Consider the following 19,505-nt stretch of genomic DNA (forward strand, 5'->3'; position numbering starts at 1 on the left):
TCTGCTGCCGGAAAACTGGAGACTCCTACACTCCCGGTCACACGGTGGCGCTGCGCTCCGCGGCTCCTGGTGGTAGACGGCAGTCGAGGAGGAGAGCTCTCGGTCTACGAGTGTTGACATTTCTTTGGTTATTTTAGATCCCTAAATGTATTTTTATTACCGTATATCTAAATGGTAAGTCGTTTCCTGTTTGGAGAATGGGGTAAACATTTTGAAGACCAAGATAACCTGGCTACCCACGGTGTCCTCTATACGTTTATAAATGTTTATAACTCATTCATGTAGTCCCGACGTTCTCTCTAATTAAATTACTTGAAACAAGCGGTTCTCTGCAGGTTTCGGGTGAGCGTTGTCAAACTTTAACATCGGCTATTATTTATGTGACTGTTTCCTCTTTTCATCAATCGTCATAGATTTCTAACTTGGTGCGATGACGAAAGATATACTAGTTGGAGATGAACTGCCCGACTGGGTAGGGGCCAAGGAATTCTACCAGAAGTATGATCCTAAGGAGGTGATCGGCAGGTCAGTCCGTTACTAAAGGCGATCGATACAAACCTAGTCGAATTGGCCTGGTGGTTGTCATGAGCGGCTGCCTCCCTGATGTTTCAGGGGTGTGAGCAGCGTGGTGCGCCGGTGTGTGCACAGACACACGGGACAGGAGCTGGCGGTGAAGATCATTGAGATCACAGCCGAGAAGATAACAGCGGAGCAGCTGGAGGAGGTGAAGAGCGCCACGTTAAAGGAGATACAAGTTCTTAACATGGTGAAGGGACATTCCTCCATCAGTAAGTTGGTGTTTCCCTCTCAGTAGGTGTTAAAGATGCGGCTGTTGTAGCTCAATAGTAACTGATATTCAAATCGATCCCTCAGTTACCCTCATCGATTCCTACGAATCCACCACCTTCATCTTTCTGGTGTTTGACCTGTGAGTATGAACTATTCAGTGATGTCGGGATTGGCAAGGCATGAGCAACAAGGCTGGCTGGGTAATGATTGTCTTGTTGTTACTTTTCCACTTAAAGCATGCGGAGAGGAGAACTCTTTGACTACCTCACAGAGAAGGTGACTCTGAGTGAGAAGGAGACCAGGTGAGCCCACAGTAACGCTGTTCTACCGTTGACCACACATATGACCCTGTACCTGTCTGTGGCGCTGCCTGCCCCCCTCCTCTGAGGATCCAGCTGTCTGTCTGCCAGGAGCCTGATGCGGGCTCTGCTGGAGGCCGTCCAGTACCTCCACTCCCAGAACATCGTCCACCGCGACCTGAAGCCCGAGAACATCCTGCTGGACGACCAGGGACTCCTCAAGCTCTCCGACTTCGGCTTCTCCGTGCAGCTGCCGCCCGGGCAGAAGCTGAGAGGTAGAGGGCCTCGGCTCAGCCTCCACAGGGCAGTAGTGGCCTCCTCCTGGAGCTGGGGTCCTACTCAGTGTAGTGGCCTCCTCCTGGAGCTGGCGTCCTACTCAGTGTAGTGGCCTCCTCCTGGAGCTGGGGTCCTACTCAGTGTAGTGGCCTCCTCCTGGAGCTGGCGTCCTACTCAGTGTAGTGGCCTCCTCCTGGAGCTGGCGTCCTACTCAGTGTGTAGTGGCCTCCTCCTGGAGCTGGCGTCCTACTCAGTGTAGTGGCCTCCTCCTGGAGCTGGCGTCCTACTCAGTGTGTAGTGGCCTCCTCCTGGAGCTGGCGTCCTACTCAGTGTAGTGGCCTCCTCCTGGAGCTGGCGTCCTACTCAGTGTGTAGTGGCCTCCTCCTGGAGCTGGCGTCCTACTCAGTGTGTAGTGGCCTCCTCCTGGAGCTGGCGTCCTACTCAGTGTGTAGTGGCCTCCTCCTGGAGCTGGCGTCCTACTCAGTGTGTAGTGGCCTCCTCCTGGAGCTGGGGTCCTACTCAGTGTGTAGTGGCCTCCTCCTGGAGCTGGGGTCCTACTCAGTGTGTAGTGGCCTCCTCCTGGAGCTGGCGTCCTACTCAGTGTGTAGTGGCCTCCTCCTGGAGCTGGCGTCCTACTCAGTGTGTAGTGGCCTCCTCCTGGAGCTGGCGTCCTACTCAGTGTGTTGTCGTGTGTTCCAGAACTCTGTGGAACCCCGGGCTACCTGGCTCCAGAGATCCTGAAATGCTCCATGGATGAAACGCACCCCGGTTATGGGCAGGAGGTGGACCTGTGAGTTGTTGATCTGAACTAGGCACTGTTGGGATTAGGGGTTGAGTCCCCCTGGTGTCCCCTGACCTTCACCTCTCTGTGTCTCTGACTCCTCCCCTGTGTCTCTGACTCCTCCCCTGCTTCTCTGACTCCTCCCCTGTGTCTCTGACTCCTCCCCTGTGTCTCTGACTCCTCCCCTGTGTCTCTGACTCCTCCCCTGTGTCTTTGACTCCTCCCCTGCTTCTCTGACTCCTCCCCTGCGTCTCTGACTCCTCCCCTGCGTCTCTGACTCCTCCCCTGTGTCTCTGACTCCTCCCCTGCGTCTCTGACTCATCCCCTGCGTCTCTGACTCCTCCCCTGCGTCTCTGACTCCTCCCCTGTGGAGGGCAGCTGGGCGTGTGGTGTGATCCTGTACACGCTGCTGGCCGGCTCGCCGCCCTTCTGGCACCGGAAGCAGATGCTGATGCTGCGGATGATCATGGAGGGGCGCTACCAGTTCAGCTCCCCGGACTGGGACGACCGCTCGGACACGGTCCGGGACCTGGTGAGCCTCGTCCCCCTGACGGACCCCTGGGTGGACCGGGGACACTAAGGGCCCCCTGACGGACCCCTGGGTGGACCGGGGACACTACGGGCCCCCTGACGGACCCCTGGGTGGACCGGGGACACTACGGGCCCCCTGACGGACCCCTGGGTGGACCGGGGACACTACGGGCCCCCTGACGGACCCCTGGGTGGACCGGGGACACTACGGGCCCCCTGACGGACCCCTGGGTGGACCGAGGACACTACGGGCCCCCTGACGGACCCCTGGGTGGACCGGGGACACTACGGGCCCCCTGACGGACCCCTGGGTGGACCGGGGACACTACGGGCCCCCTGACGGACCCCTGGGTGGACCGGGGACACTACGGGCCCCCTGACGGACCCCTGGGTGGACCGGGGACACTACGGGCCCCCTGACGGACCCCCTGACGGACCCCCTGACGGACCCCTGGGTGGACCGGGGACACTACGGGCCCCCTGACGGACCCCTGGGTGGACCGGGGACACTACGGGCCCCCTGACGGACCCCTGGGTGGACCGGGGACACTACGGGCCCCCTGACGGACCCCTGGGTGGACCGGGGACACTACGGGCCTCTCGCTGAGCACTTACACAACAAACACAATGCTTAGAAAGAACATTGAGAGGCAGACAGTTGAAGGCGCTGCAGTTATCACCAGAATACAATCAGTAATGACAGGGTTAGCCAATCAACAAGCAGAACCCATCAGGTCGATGGTGGGGGTACAGACCATTAGACCCCCATCAGGTCGAAGGTGGGGGTACAGACCATTAGACCCCCATCAGGTCGATGGTGGGGGTACAGACCATTAGACCCCCATCAGGTCGATGGTGGGGGTACAGACCATTAGACCCCCATCAGGTCGATGGTGGGGGTACAGACCATTAGACCCCCATCAGGTCGATGGTGGGGGTACAGACCATTAGAACCCCATCAGGTCGATGGTGGGGGTACAGACCATTAGACCCCCATCAGGTCGATGGTGGGGGTACAGACCATTAGACCCCCATCAGGTCGATGGTGGTCTAATGGTCATTGGTTCCTCTCCCCCAGGTGTCCCGCCTGCTGCTGGTGGAGCCGGCGGGCCGCCTGACCGCCCAGCAGGCCCTGGCCCACCCCTTCTTCAGGCAGTACCAGAGGGAGGACGCCCGCGTCTTCAGCCCCAGGAAGAGCTTCAGGGTGAGGCCGGGGGGGGGGGGGGGGGCAGGGGGTGAGGCAGGGGGTGAGGCCGGGGGGGGGCAGGGGGTTAGGCAGGGGGGGGGGGCAGGGGGTGAGGCCGGGGGGGGGCAGGGGATTAGGCAGGGGGGGGGGGCCGGGGGTGAGGCCGGGGGGGGGGGGGCAGGGGGTTAGGCAGGGGGTTAGGCAGGGGGGGGGGGCAGGGGGTGAGGCCGGGGGGGGGGGGGCAGGGGGTTAGGCAGGGGGGGGGGGGCAGGGGGTGAGGCCGGGGGGGGGGGGGGCAGGGGGTGAGGCCAGAAGGGGAGGGGCCAGACCCAGCTCCATTTCTGTTCCCAGTATTCATCTTTCTCTTTACTCTGAATCTCAGCTTCTATTAAGACCCGTCATGATGAGCAGGAGGGCCCGGGGCCCGGGAGGGTCAGGCCCTGGGCCCCGGGGTCTGAACCCGGGGCCCAGGGCCTGACCCTCTAACCTGGTGCCTGTCTCTGGTCTGGACCCTGACCCTCTAACCTGGTGCCTGTCTCTGGTCTGGACCCTGACCCTCTAACCTGGTGCCTGTCTCTGGTCTGGACCCTGACCCTCTAACCTGGTGCCTGTCTCTGGTCTGGACCCTGACCCTCTAACCTGGTGCCTGTCTCTGGTCTGGACCCTGACCCTCTAACCTGGTGCCTGTCTCTGGTCTGGACCCTGACCCTCTAACCTGGTGCCTGTCTCTGGTCTGGACCCTGACCCTCTAACCTGGTGCCTGTCTCTGGTCTGGACCCTGACCCTCTAACCTGGTGCCTGTCTCTGGTCAGGACCCTGACCCTCTAACCTGGTGCCTGTCTCTGGTCTGGACCCTGACCCTCTAACCTGGTGCCTGTCTCTGGTCTGGACCCTGACCCTCTAACCTGGTGCCTGTCTCTGGTCTGGACCCTGACCCTCTAACCTGGTGCCTGTCTCTGGTCTGGACCCTGACCCTCTAACCTGGTGCCTGTCTCTGGTCTGGACCCTGACCCTCTAACCTGGTGCCTGTTTCTGGGCGTGATGCAGGTTCTGATCCTGAGCGTGCTGGCCTGCATCCGGATGTACGGCCGCTACCGCCGGCTGCGCCCCGTGACGCGGGAGGTGCTGGCCCGGGACCCCTACTCCGTCAGGGGCATCCGCCGGCTCATCGACGGCTGCGCCTTCCGGATCTACGGCCACTGGGTGAAGAAGGGCGAGCAGCAGAACCGGGCCTTCCAGAACACCGCCAAGATCATGCTGCTGGGTCTGGAGGAGCTGGAGGCTTAAGGAACAGCGAGGTTCCCTGTGGTTCTGTGTGTTCCTATGAATACACTGATCAAGGTTCTGTGTGTTCCTCTGAACACACTGATCAAGGTTCCCTGTGGTTCTGTGTTCTTCTGAATACACTGATCAAGGTTCTGTGTGTTCCTCTGAACACACTGATCAAGGTTCCCTGTGGTTCTGTGTTCTTCTGAATACACTGATCAAGGTTCTGTGTGTTCCTCTGAACACACTGATCAAGGTTCCCTGTGGTTCTGCATGTTCCTCTAAATACACTGAAGATGATTTACGCACAGACAAGGTTCGGTTGGCTGTAACTTCTGTTACAGCCAACAGGTCAAGAGTATGTCCTCGTATTCCATTGTTCTCTTTATCTATCAGGTCGTGAAACGTGAGTACCAGTACCTACTTTACTTCCAGGTACTGCAGTACCTACTTCCAGATACTGCAGTACCTACTTCCAGATACTGCAGTACCTACTTCCAGATACTGCAGTACCTACTTCCGAATACTGCAGTACCTACTTCCAGATACTGCAGTACCTACTTCTCAATACTGCAGTACCTACTTCTCAATACTGCAGTACCTACTTCCAGTTACTGCAGTAATATAATGATAATACTGCAGTACCAACTCAAGGATACTGCAGTACCAACTTAAGGATACTGCAGTACCAGGTTCAGTACTGCAGTAATGTAAAGATAATGACACCTGCTGGTGCTTTCATCTCCAACTGCCTTGTCCTCATTCAGTCTCTAAATCCATCTGCTTAACCCTCACCCTCACCTTCACCCTCTACCCCTAACCCTCACCCTCACCCTCTACCCCTAACCCTCACCCTCACCTTCACCCTCTACCCCTAACCCTCACCCTCACCCTCACCCTCTACCCCTAACCCTCACCCTCACCCTCACCCTCACCCCCTAACCCTCACCCTCACCCTCACCCTCTACCCCTCACCCTCACCCTCACCCTCTACCCCTAACCCTCACCCTCTACCCCTAACCCTCACCCTCACCTTCTAACTCTACCCCTAACCCTCACCCTCTACCCCTAACCCTCACCCTCTACCCCTCACCCTCACCCTCTACCCCTCACCCTCACCCTCTACCCCTAACCCTCACCCTCTACCCCTCACCCTCACCCTCTACCCCTAACCCTCACCCTCACCCTCTACCCCTAACCCTCACCCTCACCCTCTACCCCTAACCCTAACCTTCACCTTCTAACTCTACCCCTAACCCTCACCTTCTAACTCTACCCCTAACCCTCACCCTCACCCTCTACCCCTAACCCTCACCTTCTAACTCTACCCCTAACCCTCACCCTCACCCTCTACCCCTAACCCTCACCCTCACCTTCTAACTCTAACCCCTAACCCTAACATGAATACACTGTGATTGGTGATGCTATTAATGTGTAAATACATATTGCTAAATATATATTTAATGACCATTGAATTATGTGATGCATTGGAATGCTTTTATTCATTTCTATTTTCCTTATTCCATTTTATTTGACGTAATGGTTACCATAGCAACTGTGTCCTGCTATCACACAGTCCAGCGCTGTGTGAAAATAAACATATTATATATTATACCATCTCTGTAGAACTTGGGTTTGTTGGATACTTGGTTGTAACATATCTACAATTCAGATCATTTATAGGTGCGCCTTGACCTCCAGAAAGAAAAATAAATAATATAAAATGTATATATTTCTGAAAGTTGATTTATTTATATTATTATGAATAAAAAGTAAAAACAAAAAATACTTCAGGCTTATCATTTGTGAGAGCGAGAGAAGAAGTGTTGGTTGGTTCAATCTAAGAGTTAAAGGAGAATCCACATTCTGACCTCCACATCTGAAAGGTCGGCCCGCATTTATTATATCTTGTGCTTATATGTTAGTCTGGCCCTGGGGCTACGGCTAGGGCCAACCCTGGGGCTAGGGCTAACCCTGGGGCTAAGGCTAACCCTGGGGCTAGGGCTAACCCTGGGGCTAAGGCTAACCCTGGGGCTAGGGCCAACCCTGGGGCTAGGGCCAACCCTGGGGCTAAGGCTAACCCTGGGGCTAGGGCTAACCCTGGGGCTAAGGCTAACCCTGGGGCTAAGGCTAACCCTGGGGCTAGGGCCAACCCTGGGGCTAAGGCTAACCCTGGGGCTAGGGCTAACCCTGGGGCTAAGGCTAACCCTGGGGCTAAGGCCAACCCTGGGGCTAAGGCTAACCCTGGGGCTAGGGCTAACCCTGGGGCTAGGGCCAACCCTGGGGCTAAGGCTAACCCTGGGGCTAGGGCTAACCCTGGGGCTAGGGCTAGGCCTGGGGCTGGGGCTAGGCCTGGGGCTAGGGCTAACCCTGGGGCTAGAGCTAGGCCTGGGGCTGGGGCTAGCCCTGGGGCTGGGGCTAGCCCTGGGGCTGGGGCTAACCCTGGGGCTAGGGCTAACCCTGGGGCTAGGGCTAGGCCTGGGGCTAGGGCTAACCCTGGGGCTAGGGCTAACCCTGGGGCTAGGGCTAACCCTGGGGCTAGGGCTAGGCCTGGGGCTGGGGCTAACCCTGGGGCTAGGGCTAGGCCTGGGGCTGGGGCTAACCCTGGGGCTAGGGCTAACCCTGGGGCTGGGGCTAGGCCTGGGGCTGGGGCTAACCCTGGGGCTAGGGCTAACCCTGGGGCTAGGGCTAGGCCTGGGGCTGGGGCTAACCCTGGGGCTAGGGCTAGGCCTGGGGCTGGGGCTAACCCTGGGGCTAACCCTGGGGCTAGGCCTTGGGCTGGGCCCGGCCCTGGGACGAGGCCTGGGAGAGCCGGCTGTTGAGCTGCTCACAGCTCTCCCTCAGACTCTGGTCCAGCTGAGCTGACACACGCTGGAGCTCCTCCGAGAGCGCCCGCTGGACCACCTGCCTCAGAGCGGCCCTGGAGCCTGACACACACACACACGCACACGCACACGCACACACCATCACACACACACACACACACACACACACACACACACACACACACACACACACACACACACACACACACACACACACACACACACACACACACACACACACACACACACACACACACACAATGAAAGAGTTAGATTGAACCCCTCAGTGGGCGACCGTGATGGAGGTTCATCTCCTGGTGAAAGAGGGTTCTGGTTCGGGTCTCACCAGGTGCTGCTTCGACGGGGCCCGGGATCTGGGGGGTCTCCTGGTTCTGGGTGGCCTGTGGGGAACCCACCGCTTCTGTTTCTCCTAACTCCTTTTCTCTGTCTGAGGGAAATGATGAGGGCAGGGTCACGGGACTATAGTTGGCACTAATTGACCACTAAACAATACAAAGTAAACGTGATTAAAGAGGGCGAACTGTATTGGATAGAGTTCCTTAATACTAATGTCCCAAACAAATCCTACAAAGCCAACGACGTGTGTATCTACTGGATAAACAATAAGGTCTCAAGGACGAAGGAATAGTGTTGATTCACTCAGGCAGCGCGGTTCACCTGGGGAGGGGGGGTCGTCAGCAGGGAGGGGGTCCGCTGTCCCTCCATAAGACAGCGCTAGATCCAGTCGCACCTGGAGGAGCCAACGGGAGGAGCAGATCATCTGACCTCCGTTTGAAGGTCCACATTCCACCTGATATCTGATCTACTACACAGTCTCGGGTGCACTACCTGGGGGGTGAAGATGTATTTGTAGAGGGTGTAGTTCCTCATGTACGTGTTGTTCACGTGCTCCAGAATCCGAGTCACCTCGTGGGATTTCAGAAGGTCAACGCTGAAAGGGGGTCGCTGTATCAGAGTGAACGGAGCAGGGTTAGTTAGTGAGTTAGTTGGAAGGGTTAGCAGCATGTGGGGTAGCAGCATGTGGGGGTTAGGGATAGGGTCCTGGGAGGCCCGTACACACCCGCACGGAGTGGCAGAGCAGCAGCTCAGTGCAGTAGTCCCAGCACTGCTCCACGTTGTTCAGGGAGGTTCCTGGTTCACACACCAGACGCATGGGATGGAAAGGAAGTCAGATATATCAGTTGTAATAACCGTTAAGTGTTTCATAGACTCATTGTTCAAAAACACGGCACCAGATTGACCAACAGCTGACAGCTCACTTTGTGGTTGTTGGAAAGGACAGAGTGAAAGTCTGGGGTTAAGGCCTAACTCTCACAGTTCGGAGTTTGGATATCTTAGTAGGACGTGAGGATACCTGTACGGGCTCACCTGTAGGCTCACCTGTACGGGCTCACCTGTATGGGCTCACTTGTAGGCTCACCTGTAGGCTCACCTGTAGGCTCACCTGTAGGGGCTCACCTATAGGCTCACCTGTAGGCTCACCTGTACAGGCTCACCTGTAGGGGCTCACCTGTAGGCTCACCTGTACGGGCTCACCTGTAGGCTCACCTGTACGGGCTCACCTGTATGGACTCACTTGTAGGCTCACCTGTAGGGGCTCACCTGTAGGCTCACCTGTACGGGCTCACCTGTAGGCTCACCTGTACGGGCTCACCTGTAGGCTCACCTGTACGGGCTCACCTGTAGGCTCACCTGTACTTGCTCACCTGTGTTGAGCTGGTGCACGCGCTTCATGACGGACAGCAGGACAGACGTCTGCTCGCGGCTGAAGCCGCTGCGCCGGCAGAACTGGACGGTCTGGACGTAGAGGGCGAGCAGCACCTCCCCCGGCGGCCCCCGGAGCTCCACCTGGAGCACCCTGCAGAGAACCCTACAGCGGGAGGAGGCGGCCGTGAACCAGACACAACTCAACTAAGAAACACTATGGACTACTAACTATGAAGTATGTCATTGGCTTGAACCTTTCCAAGTCCGGGATGGATTGGGCTTTATCGATGTCGCACATGTCAGAATACCCAGCATCCGCCCTGAGGACATCAAAATAAATCATTGTTTTAAAGTTCCATCACATCCATATGGAAAGGAGAGCGAGCGATATTCACACATGCAACCCACACATAATTCGCTTTTTCTCTGATTCCTGGCCTTGAACAAAAACCTTCCCCCGACGGGTTTGTGGAAGGAATCACATGGTTCTAGAATCTAGATCCTACCCCTTCTGGGAATATGGACGGATCGCACAAGAGATGAATAAAAGGTGTCCAGGTTGCAACTTTGAATTCAAGTCTTCCTTTTAGTCTGACCCTTTTAGTCTAACCCTTAACTCCAAGTTCCACAATCCACCTTTCCATATTCGATCGATATTATGAACCGATGAAACCTTCTTATGACGTAAATTATAAGAAGGTTCAACTTGTACTATCTTTGACAAATATTATATGATATATATATATAGCTCTATACTAGACAATCGTGTTACTTGACATTCAGTTGGATAATTCTCCAACATAAGCTACTATTATACCAGCGGTATTGTTATGAGATTGAGTAATGACGAGTATAAACTTGTTCTTGAACAGAATACAGCTGAATGTCAAAAACGTCCGTTTACGTGTAGATAGAAGACCATGAATGTATTATAAGAAGTTAAAGACTGATAGTTTATTCTAGTTTATATTAGAGTTCATTCTGCTTCTGCCGACACTCCACCGTAATTACGCATATATACACGCAGCGTAAAAACGAACGAGTCACACTTGACTCCAGCGTCAGCAATCTAAATACATGACGAACATATGCGAATACATGGTGAATACATGATGAATACATGGTGAATACATGTTGAATATGATACTCACCACAGCACCACTCTTGGCTTCAGAGGTTCTGGAATCTAAGAGGAAAGAGAAAAGGCTTTCGTTCACATTTGTCAAAACTTGACTACAAACAACCATTCTCCGACTCCGGAAGTTCTCCTTACCTTTATTTTTGTGTGCATTTTAATTTGAATTGGGTTGTAAACTCTACTATAGACATACCATTTTACACAAATAGCAATTCGATGTTGCGATTGTGTAAATATAACGAATATAGCGAAATTAACTTTGTTACCCAGAGCGATCACTATTGGTTAGTTTACCGCCCTTGTATCCTAGCAACAGGCTGGACCTTCAGCTTCCGGCGTCTCGTAGCATCCTGCAGACCGAATAAAGTCACATTTAAATAATGCAGGTACTAGATAGATTAAAATGTATTCAAAAATAGTATGAAAGGTGTATGAAGTGTTTCTATTTCGTTTTTGGTTTTGTTATTGTGCAAATAGACCCTAAATGCTATGGTTTATTGTTTTATTAAGATGGCTATATGGATCAAAAATATATGCTTAACCATGGATTCCTTATTATCCATGTTAGGACCGGCCCGTTCTATTGTAAACAGAACAGTCCTAATCACAGGATGTCTCCTGAGGTTTTAGACCCAAACCCCATCGCCAAACTTAACAAAGGCAAAGCAGCATAATTTGAAAGTAAATTCATAACTCTGAATATAACTCTGAACATAGAGTAGGACCGATGTTCAATCACAACAAGAGCTCTTCCTCCGTGTTCCTGGCCTGGCCACGGCTCTGTTTGCAGCTCCACGGGAAGCCTTTAAGAACATTATCCTTCTTAATCCATTCGTCTGCTGCGCACGGGAGGGCGAGGGGCACAGAGCGTCTTGTTCAGGAGCAGACGCCGTCATATCAACGTATCTGTGGCCTGAGAACACGACTGATTCAACCCCAGGACTTCTTTATGGACCAGGAGATCCCTTTAGCCCCTTATTGGAGACCAGGAGACATTGTCATTGACTCTAAACCAAGCCATGGAGGAGCCCGGGATCCGGAGCCAGAAGCTGGACAACCAGGTAAGGAAGGTTCCTTCAGAAGGGGGGTGAAGGACCTCAGGAGGACCTCAGGAGGACCTCAGGAGGAACTCAGGAGGACGTCAGGAGGAACTCAGGAGGACGTCAGGAGGAACTCAGGAGGACTTCAGGAGGACCTCAGGAGGACCTCAGGGGGGCCTCAGGAGGACTTCAGGAGGACCTCAGGAGGAACTCAGGAGGAACTCAGGAGGAACTCATGAGGACCTCAGGAGGACCTCAGGAGGACTTCAGGAGAAACTCAGGAGGACTTCAGGAGGACCTCAGGAGGACTTCAGGAGGACTTCAGGAGGGCCTCAGGAGGACCTCAGGCTCCATGGAGCTCTATAGGGGGGCAGGAGCAACAGTTATAGAATCAAACCTTCTCCTGCATGGGAGGGTGGAGGCATTCTGATGGCTCATCGTTGTTACACTTAAGCGTCTTAGAGTACCATATTAAGCGCTATATAAATTTCATTTATTATTATTATTATTACACTTGTGTATACTTACAGTATATATATATATATATATATATATATATATATATATATATATATATATATTGATACAGATACATATGTTATATATATGTATGTATTGTTACAGATATATGTTGTTACGTACAGAGTGTGAGTAACTGCGTCCCCCCTCAGCGGTCGGTCCTGATTAAGAAGCAGCAGAAGAAGCGGGCCGACACCCAGATGGTGAAGGCCAATAGCGACACTCGACCCAAGAACCGCAAACACAAGCCCCGCCCCTCGGATGACACAGCACTGCTGATCAGCCAATCACAGAGCAACACTTCACTGAGTGGTATTTATCTAAATAATTATGCTATAATTTGTATTGTGTGTTCATTAATGCGTTTGTTTTAGCTGTTGTAGCAGTCAGGAAGTAATAAATACGATATGAATATCAGTCGTTATTTATTGTTTTTTTTACTAGTTATTTGAAGCGGTGTTTGCTAGCGACTCGTTTCAAAGGAGTTTTAATGTCCACTAGAAGACTTCCAGGTGGAGCACGCCCACGACAACCCGCTGGAGGAGATCCGCCTGGGGTCCCGTGGCGTCACCACCACCATGACCGCCGACGAGGGGCCCCCCTGCGCCCCCGGGACCTGGACCCTGGAGGGGGCCCGGGAGGCGGGGCCTCAGCAGGAGGGGGAGGAGGACGGAGGGCGGGGGGAGGAGATGAACACCAAGAAGAAAGCCGGGAAGAAAGCCAAAGGTAAGGCCATGTAGCGGCTGGTGTTGGATTCCCAGCGCAGCCCCTCTGTGTGGTCAGAGCAGTCTGCTCAACCAAGAGTACGGGGGAGGGGAAAGTCCAAGTTTGAGAAACAGAAAGAAATGATATTTCCAGGGTTGCAGCCAAGCGAGATAGAAGAGAGAGAGAAGAACAAGAGGAAGGAGAAGAAGAGCAAGAAGAAGGAGACGGAGGGCCGAGGAGCGACCTTTGACCCCGAGCAGGAAGGCAAAGAGCCCACGAGGGGAGAAGGTAAGGCACTGCAGCTGTATCCTCCTTAGAACTGATCCCCTACAGCAGGGGTCACCAGGGCATGGCAGGTTAACAAGTGGTCCCGTTCAGCCTGAAGGTCCCCCAGTGGTTAAACACCAAAGCATGACTCAATAGGACAGGTCAGCCGTTAGTCGCCACAGTGGTCGAACATCTGCCCGATTCTTACAGAGAAAGAACTCTTGGAGCCCCTAGACACCGCGACGGATTCTGTGGTGGGATTTGCGACGGCCGCAGACGACAAAACGAGTGACAGTGAAGAGAAGAGCTGCCCACCCGCCCCTCGGAAGAAACAGCAGCTCTCCACATGTGAGTTAGAACCCTAGTGACATGTTACAGTCACATGTTACAGTCACATGTTACAGCCATGACCAACCCAGTCACATGTTACAGTCACATGTAGAACCATGACCAACCCAGTCACATGTTGCAGTCACATGTTACACCATGTTCCCACCTGGGCGTCCTCTCCACAGTCACATGTTACAACATGTTCCCACCTGGGCGTCCTCTCCACAGTCACATGTTACACCATGTTCCCACCTGGGCGTCCTCTCCACAGTCACATGTTACAACATGTTCCCACCTGGGCGTCCTCTCCACAGTCACATGTTACACCATGTTCCCACCTGGGCGTCCTCTCCACAGTCACATGTTACAACATGTTCCCACCTGGGCGTCCTCTCCACAGTCACATGTTACAACATGTTCCCACCTGGGCGTCCTCTCCACAGTCACATGTTACAACATGTTCCCACCTGGGCGTCCTCTTCACAGTCACATGTTACACCATGTTCCCACCTGGGCGTCCTCTTCACAGTCACATGTTACACCATGTTCCCACCTGGGCGTCCTCTTCACAGTCACATGTTACAACATGTTCCCACCTGGGCGTCCTCTTCACAGTCACATGTTACAACATGTTCCCACCTGGGCGTCCTCTTCACAGTCACATGTTACACCATGTTCCCACCTGGGCGTCCTCTTCACAGTCACATGTTGCACCATGTTCCCACCTGGGCGTCCTCTTCACAGTCACATGTTACAACATGTTCCCACCTGGGCGTCCTCTTCACAGTCACATGTTACACCATGTTCCCACCTGGGCGTCCTCTTCACAGTCACATGTTACAACATGTTCCCACCTGGGCGTCCTCTTCACAGTCACATGTTACAACATGTTCCCACCTGGGCGTCCTCTCCACAGTCACATGTTACACCATGTTCCCACCTGGGCGTCCTCTTCACAGTCACATGTTACACCATGTTCCCACCTGGGCGTCCTCTCCACAGTCACATGTTACACCATGTTCCCACCTGGGCGTCCTCTTCACAGTCACATGTTACAACATGTTCCCACCTGGGCGTCCTCTTCACAGTCACATGTTACAACATGTTCCCACCTGGGCGTCCTCTTCACAGTCACATGTTACACCATGTTCCCACCTGGGCGTCCTCTTCACAGTCACATGTTACACCATGTTCCCACCTGGGCGTCCTCTCCACAGTCACATGTTACACCATGTTCCCACCTGGACGTCCTCTCCACAGTCACATGTTACACCATGTTCCCACCTGGGCGTCCTCTCCACAGTCACATGTTACACCATGTTCCCACCTGGGCGTCCTCTCCACAGTCACATGTTACACCATGTTCCCACCTGGGCGTCCTCTCCACAGTCACATGTTACACCATGTTCCCACCTGGGCGTCCTCTTCACAGTCACATGTTACACCATGTTCCCACCTGGGCGTCCTCTCCACAGTCACATGTTACACCATGTTCCCACCTGGGCGTCCTCTCCACAGTCACATGTTACACCATGTTCCCACCTGGGCGTCCTCTCCACAGTCACATGTTACACCATGTTCCCACCTGGGCGTCCTCTTCACAGTCACATGTTACACCATGTTCCCACCTGGGCGTCCTCTCCACAGTCACATGTTACACCATGTTCCCACCTGGGCGTCCTCTCCACAGTCACATGTTACACCATGTTCCCACCTGGGCGTCCTCTCCACAGTCACATGTTACACCATGTTCCCACCTGGGCGTCCTCTTCACAGTCACATGTTACACCATGTTCCCACCTGGGCGTCCTCTCCACAGTCACATGTTACACCATGTTCCCACCTGGGCGTCCTCTCCACAGTCACATGTTACACCATGTTCCCACCTGGGCGTCCTCTTCACAGCCAGGTGCCAAATAAGCGACGACAAGAGTGATGACCAAGCAGAGGTTCCTGAGGGAGAAAGAACTCTGAAGAAGAAGAAAAAAGAAGAAAAGAAGAAAAGTCTGGCCTTGCTGAACTCCAATCCCAGGGGGGGGTCATCGGCGTCCGGCTCCGTGGAGAGGGTGAGGAACAAAGGGACCCAAGAGGGGGAAGAGGAAGCCAACATGAGAGCCCTGTTGTACTGACGCTCTCCTCCTGCCGTCTCCAGTGCACCTCCCCCGTCTCCCAGGAGGACCTGCTGGGGTTCGCCCTGAACCCGGCCCCCAGGGAGCAGACACTGCAGTGCCGGATAACCAGGGACCGGAGGGGCGTGGAGAAGGGCATGTACCCCACCTACTACCTGCACCTGGAGAAGGAGGACGGCAAGCGGGTACCCGTCTAGAACCAGCTCCTCTAGAACCTCCTCCACCTCCTCCTCCACCTCTAGAACCTCTAGAACCTCCTCCACCTCCTCCTCCACCTCCTCTAGAACCTCCTCCACCTCCTCTAGAACCTCCTCCACCTCCGCTAGAACCTCCTCCACCTCCGCTAGAACCTCCTCCACCTCCTCCACCTCCTCTAGAACCTCCTCTAGAACCTCCTCCACCTCCTCTAGAACCTCCTCCACCTCCGCTAGAACCTCCTCCACCTCCGCTAGAACCTCCTCCACCTCCTCCACCTCCTCTAGAACCTCCTCTAGAACCTCCTCCACCTCCTCTAGAACCTCCTCCACCTCCTCTAGAACCTCCTCCACCTCCGCTAGAACCTCCTCCACCTCCTCTAGAACCTCCTCCACCTCCGCTAGAACCTCCTCCACCTCCGCTAGAACCTCCTCCACCTCCTCTAGAACCTCCTCTAGAACCTCCTCCACCTCCTCTAGAACCTCCTCCACCTCCTCTAGAACCTCCGCTAGAACCTCCTCCACCTCCTCTAGAACCTCCTCCACCTCCTCTAGAACCTCCTCCACCTCCTCTAGAACCTACTCCACCTCCTCTAGAACCTCCTCCACCTCCTCTAGAACCGGGTGGATCTTGCCAACATTCTGTTTTAGTTACTTTACGTTTGTACTATTCTGTATTAACTGCTGATTTGGGATTTTTCTTTTTACTGCATTAACTGGCAGATCCAAAAACATCTGCAGTTAATTCACGCCATGAATAAGTAGGAATAGGACCCCTTGGTCAAGACACGTCGGAATCTAACCCAATTATTTTCAGTGAACAGTGAATAGCCGCTATATAAAAAAAGCTGCCTTTTGACTCTTTACACTACGTACTGGTGGATTTGATTATTGATTACTCATTTCCTCTCAGGTGTTTCTGATGGCTGGCAGGAAGAGGAAGAAATGCAAGACATCCAACTACCTCATCTCCATCGACCCCACGGACCTGTCTAGAGAGACTCACAGCTACATCGGAAAACTCAGGTTGACTGTCTCTCTGGTATCTCCACAGCTAAATAGGAGACCTCAGGTCTGGCTTTCTCCGCCGGTTCTCCCATCCTCCTGGTCTCTCAAGAGGCTGAAGCTCACAGGTTGGTCTTCTTCCCTTTTTCAGGTCCAACATTCTGGGCACAAGGTTCAGCGTCTACGACGGAGGGGAGAACCCGGAGAAGAAGCCCTTCGTCAAGGAGTGTGAATCGGTTCGGCAAGAGCTAGCAGCCGTTTGCTATGTGAGTGGATCAGGGTTCACGCCCAAAGTCCCTGAACCTCAACCATCACACTGTCCCTTCAGAGGGTAACACTAACCCTAACCCTAACCCTGAACCTCAACCATCACACTGTCCCTTCAGAGGGTAACACTAACCCTAACCCTAACCCTGAACCTCAACCATCACACTGTCCCTTCAGAGGGTAACACTAACCCTAACCCTAACCCTGAACCTCAACCATCACACTGTCCCTTCAGAGGGTAACACTAACCCTAACCCTAACCCTGAACCTCAACCATCACACTGTCCCTTCAGAGGGTAACACTAACCCTAACCCTAACCCTGAACCTCAACCATCACACTGTCCCTTCAGAGGGTAACACTAACCCTAACCCTAACCCTGAACCTCAACCATCACAGTGTCCCTTCAGAGGGTAACACTTTGAACCTCTTCTGGTCCAGGAGAAGAACGTTCTCGGCTTAAAGGGTCCCAGGAAAATGACGGTCATCATTCCTGGCATGCTGGCAAACGACGAGCGAGCGTGCATCCGCCCAAAGACCGTAGGTGTTTAGTGTACGTGTTGATGTTGTGTCGTGTTGACATCATGGCGTGAGTGTACCGGGTTCTGATGACCCCTGCAGGACACCGAGACGCTACTGGTTCGCCATGACAACGGGAACACAGACAACCTGGTGACGCTGGTCAATAAATCCCCCAGCTGGAACGAGCAGAGCCAGTCCTACGTGCTCAACTTCCACGGCCGCGTCACCCAGGCCTCCGTCAAGAACTTCCAGATCGTCCATCCAGATAACGGTGAGTTGGGACCGACTCACTTCAGTGCCCTGAGCCGACCCGTGTTCATGGAGACACAGTGTACAGGCTCCGGTCGGTGTGAACCAGTCCTGTTCCTCCCTCTCTATAGAGGACTACATCGTGATGCAGTTTGGCCGGGTGGCGGAGGACGTGTTCTCCATGGACTACAGCTTCCCGCTGTGTGCCCTCCAGGCCTTTGCCATCACACTCTCCTCCTTCGATGGCAAACTGGCCTGTGAGTAGGAGTAGGAAAGGGGCTTTTCACCTGGTCTCCACCCGTCTCCACCTGGTCTCCACCCGTCGAAAACCTGGTCTCCACCTGGTCTCCAGCTGGTCTCCAGCTGGTCTCCACCTGGTCTCCACCTGGTCTCCACCTGGTCTCCACCCGGTCTCCACCCGTCTCCAGCTGGTCTCCAGCTGGTCTCCACCTGGTCTCCACCTGGTCACCACCCGTCTCCACCTGGTCTCCACCCGTCTCCACCTGGTCTCCACCCTGTCTCCAACCGTCTCCACCCGTCTCCACCTGGTCTCCACCCGTCTCCAGCTGGTCTCCAGCTGGTCTCCACCTGGTCTCCACCTGGTCACCACCCGTCTCCACCTGGTCTCCACCCGTCTCCACCTGGTCTCCACCCTGTCTCCAACCGTCTCCACCTGGTCTCCACCTGGTCTCCAGCTGGTCTCCACCCGTATCCACCTGGTCTCCACCCGTCTCCACCTGGTCTCCAGCTGGTCTCCACCTGGTCTCCAACCGTCTCCACCTGGTCTCCACCCGTCTCCACCTGGTCTCCACCTGGTCTCCACCCTGTCTCCACCTGGTCTCCACCTGGTCTCCACCTGGTCTCCACCCGTCTCCACCTGGTCTCCACCTGGTCTCCACCCTGTCTCCACCCGTCTCCACCTGGTCTCCACCTGGTCTCCACCTGGTCTCCAGCTGGTCTCCACCCGTCTCCACCTGGTCTCCACCTGGTCTCCACCTGGTCTTCAGCTGGCGCCTCATCGTTTGGTGGGACTCATGGGTCAGGGTCCAGGTCTTAAAGAGGACCAGGACTCATGGGTCAGGGTCCAGGTCTTAAAGAGGACCAGGACTCATGGGTTAGGGTCCAGGTCTTAAAGAGGACCAGGACTCATGGGTTAGGGTCCAGGTCTTAAAGAGGACCAGGACTCATGGGTCAGGGTCCAGGTCTTAAAGAGGACCAGGACTCATGGGTCAGGGTCCAGGTCTTAAAGAGGACCAGGACTCATGGGTCAGGGTCCAGGTCTTAAAGAGGACTAGGACTGGAATCAGTTCTTAGAATTAGTTAATCATTGTTCGATTTGTTTTGACCTTGTATATATTTGTTTTGTGCAATTTAATTATGAGTGAGACCTTCTTATAATATGACTTAAAACATTGAATATATATAATGTACCAGTTTATTTCCATAATAAGTCAGGCCCA

At 54.3% G+C, this 19,505-nt stretch overlaps 3 protein-coding genes and 1 long non-coding RNA gene across 18 annotated transcripts; 2 read left to right on the top strand and 2 right to left on the bottom strand.

Moving 5' to 3' along the window:
* The first annotated feature begins 57 nt into the window (after nucleotides 1-57).
* On the top strand, nucleotides 58-5,433 carry phkg2 (phosphorylase kinase, gamma 2 (testis)). 13 transcript variants are annotated; one of them, XR_009522746.1, is made up of 12 exons: nucleotides 58-174; nucleotides 414-525; nucleotides 613-788; nucleotides 874-928; nucleotides 1,026-1,091; nucleotides 1,200-1,363; nucleotides 2,064-2,154; nucleotides 2,524-2,677; nucleotides 3,755-3,880; nucleotides 4,910-5,277; nucleotides 5,311-5,351; nucleotides 5,385-5,433. XR_009522746.1 is itself a non-coding variant. In XM_060035977.1 (12 exons), exons 2-10 carry the CDS (start codon nucleotides 431-433, stop codon nucleotides 5,147-5,149), a joined length of 1,167 nt encoding a protein of 388 aa, XP_059891960.1. In that variant the 5' UTR covers nucleotides 58-174; nucleotides 414-430; the 3' UTR covers nucleotides 5,150-5,166; nucleotides 5,232-5,246; nucleotides 5,278-5,433. The 13 variants fall into 13 exon arrangements, 3 of the variants coding, with proteins under 3 accessions (XP_059891960.1, XP_059891959.1, XP_059891958.1); XR_009522745.1 differs by having other exon boundaries at nucleotides 4,910-5,246; nucleotides 5,278-5,351; XR_009522743.1 differs by having other exon boundaries at nucleotides 4,910-5,236; nucleotides 5,278-5,351.
* A 412-nt stretch (nucleotides 5,434-5,845) lies between these two features.
* LOC132445970 (uncharacterized) lies at nucleotides 5,846-6,550 on the bottom strand. Its single transcript, XR_009522749.1, has 4 exons — nucleotides 6,470-6,550; nucleotides 6,374-6,418; nucleotides 6,064-6,182; nucleotides 5,846-5,929 (listed from the first exon to the last, which is right to left on the bottom strand). It is a non-coding gene; the product is annotated as an uncharacterized LOC132445970 (long non-coding RNA).
* Nucleotides 6,551-7,807: 1,257 nt separating this feature from the next.
* On the bottom strand, nucleotides 7,808-18,356 carry cfap119 (cilia and flagella associated protein 119). Of its 2 annotated transcripts, XM_060035979.1 has the most exons (10): nucleotides 18,333-18,356; nucleotides 11,086-11,169; nucleotides 10,833-10,867; nucleotides 9,936-10,001; nucleotides 9,681-9,844; nucleotides 9,035-9,105; nucleotides 8,803-8,919; nucleotides 8,632-8,704; nucleotides 8,300-8,401; nucleotides 7,809-8,055 (listed from the first exon to the last, which is right to left on the bottom strand). In XM_060035979.1, the coding sequence occupies exons 4-10, from the start codon at nucleotides 9,977-9,979 to the stop codon at nucleotides 7,895-7,897; spliced, it is 732 nt and encodes a 243-aa protein (XP_059891962.1). In that variant the 5' UTR covers nucleotides 9,980-10,001; nucleotides 10,833-10,867; nucleotides 11,086-11,169; nucleotides 18,333-18,356; the 3' UTR covers nucleotides 7,809-7,894. The 2 variants fall into 2 exon arrangements, with proteins under 2 accessions (XP_059891961.1, XP_059891962.1); XM_060035978.1 differs by lacking the exon at nucleotides 18,333-18,356 and having other exon boundaries at nucleotides 7,808-8,055; nucleotides 10,955-11,338.
* si:dkey-220f10.4 (tubby protein homolog) lies at nucleotides 11,739-19,222 on the top strand. Of its 2 annotated transcripts, none has more exons than XM_060035973.1 (13): nucleotides 11,739-11,880; nucleotides 12,531-12,690; nucleotides 12,880-13,104; nucleotides 13,237-13,371; nucleotides 13,561-13,698; nucleotides 15,586-15,746; nucleotides 15,833-15,994; nucleotides 16,917-17,029; nucleotides 17,160-17,274; nucleotides 17,716-17,814; nucleotides 17,896-18,067; nucleotides 18,177-18,366; nucleotides 18,412-19,222. In XM_060035973.1, exons 1-12 carry the CDS (start codon nucleotides 11,839-11,841, stop codon nucleotides 18,308-18,310), a joined length of 1,656 nt encoding a protein of 551 aa, XP_059891956.1. In that variant the 5' UTR covers nucleotides 11,739-11,838; the 3' UTR covers nucleotides 18,311-18,366; nucleotides 18,412-19,222. The 2 variants fall into 2 exon arrangements, with proteins under 2 accessions (XP_059891956.1, XP_059891957.1); XM_060035974.1 differs by having other exon boundaries at nucleotides 12,883-13,104.
* The last annotated feature ends 283 nt before the right edge of the window (nucleotides 19,223-19,505 follow it).

The sequence above is a fragment of the Gadus macrocephalus genome, chromosome 18, assembly GCF_031168955.1.
Source record: "Gadus macrocephalus chromosome 18, ASM3116895v1".
Taxonomy (NCBI): Eukaryota; Metazoa; Chordata; class Actinopteri; order Gadiformes; family Gadidae; genus Gadus; species Gadus macrocephalus.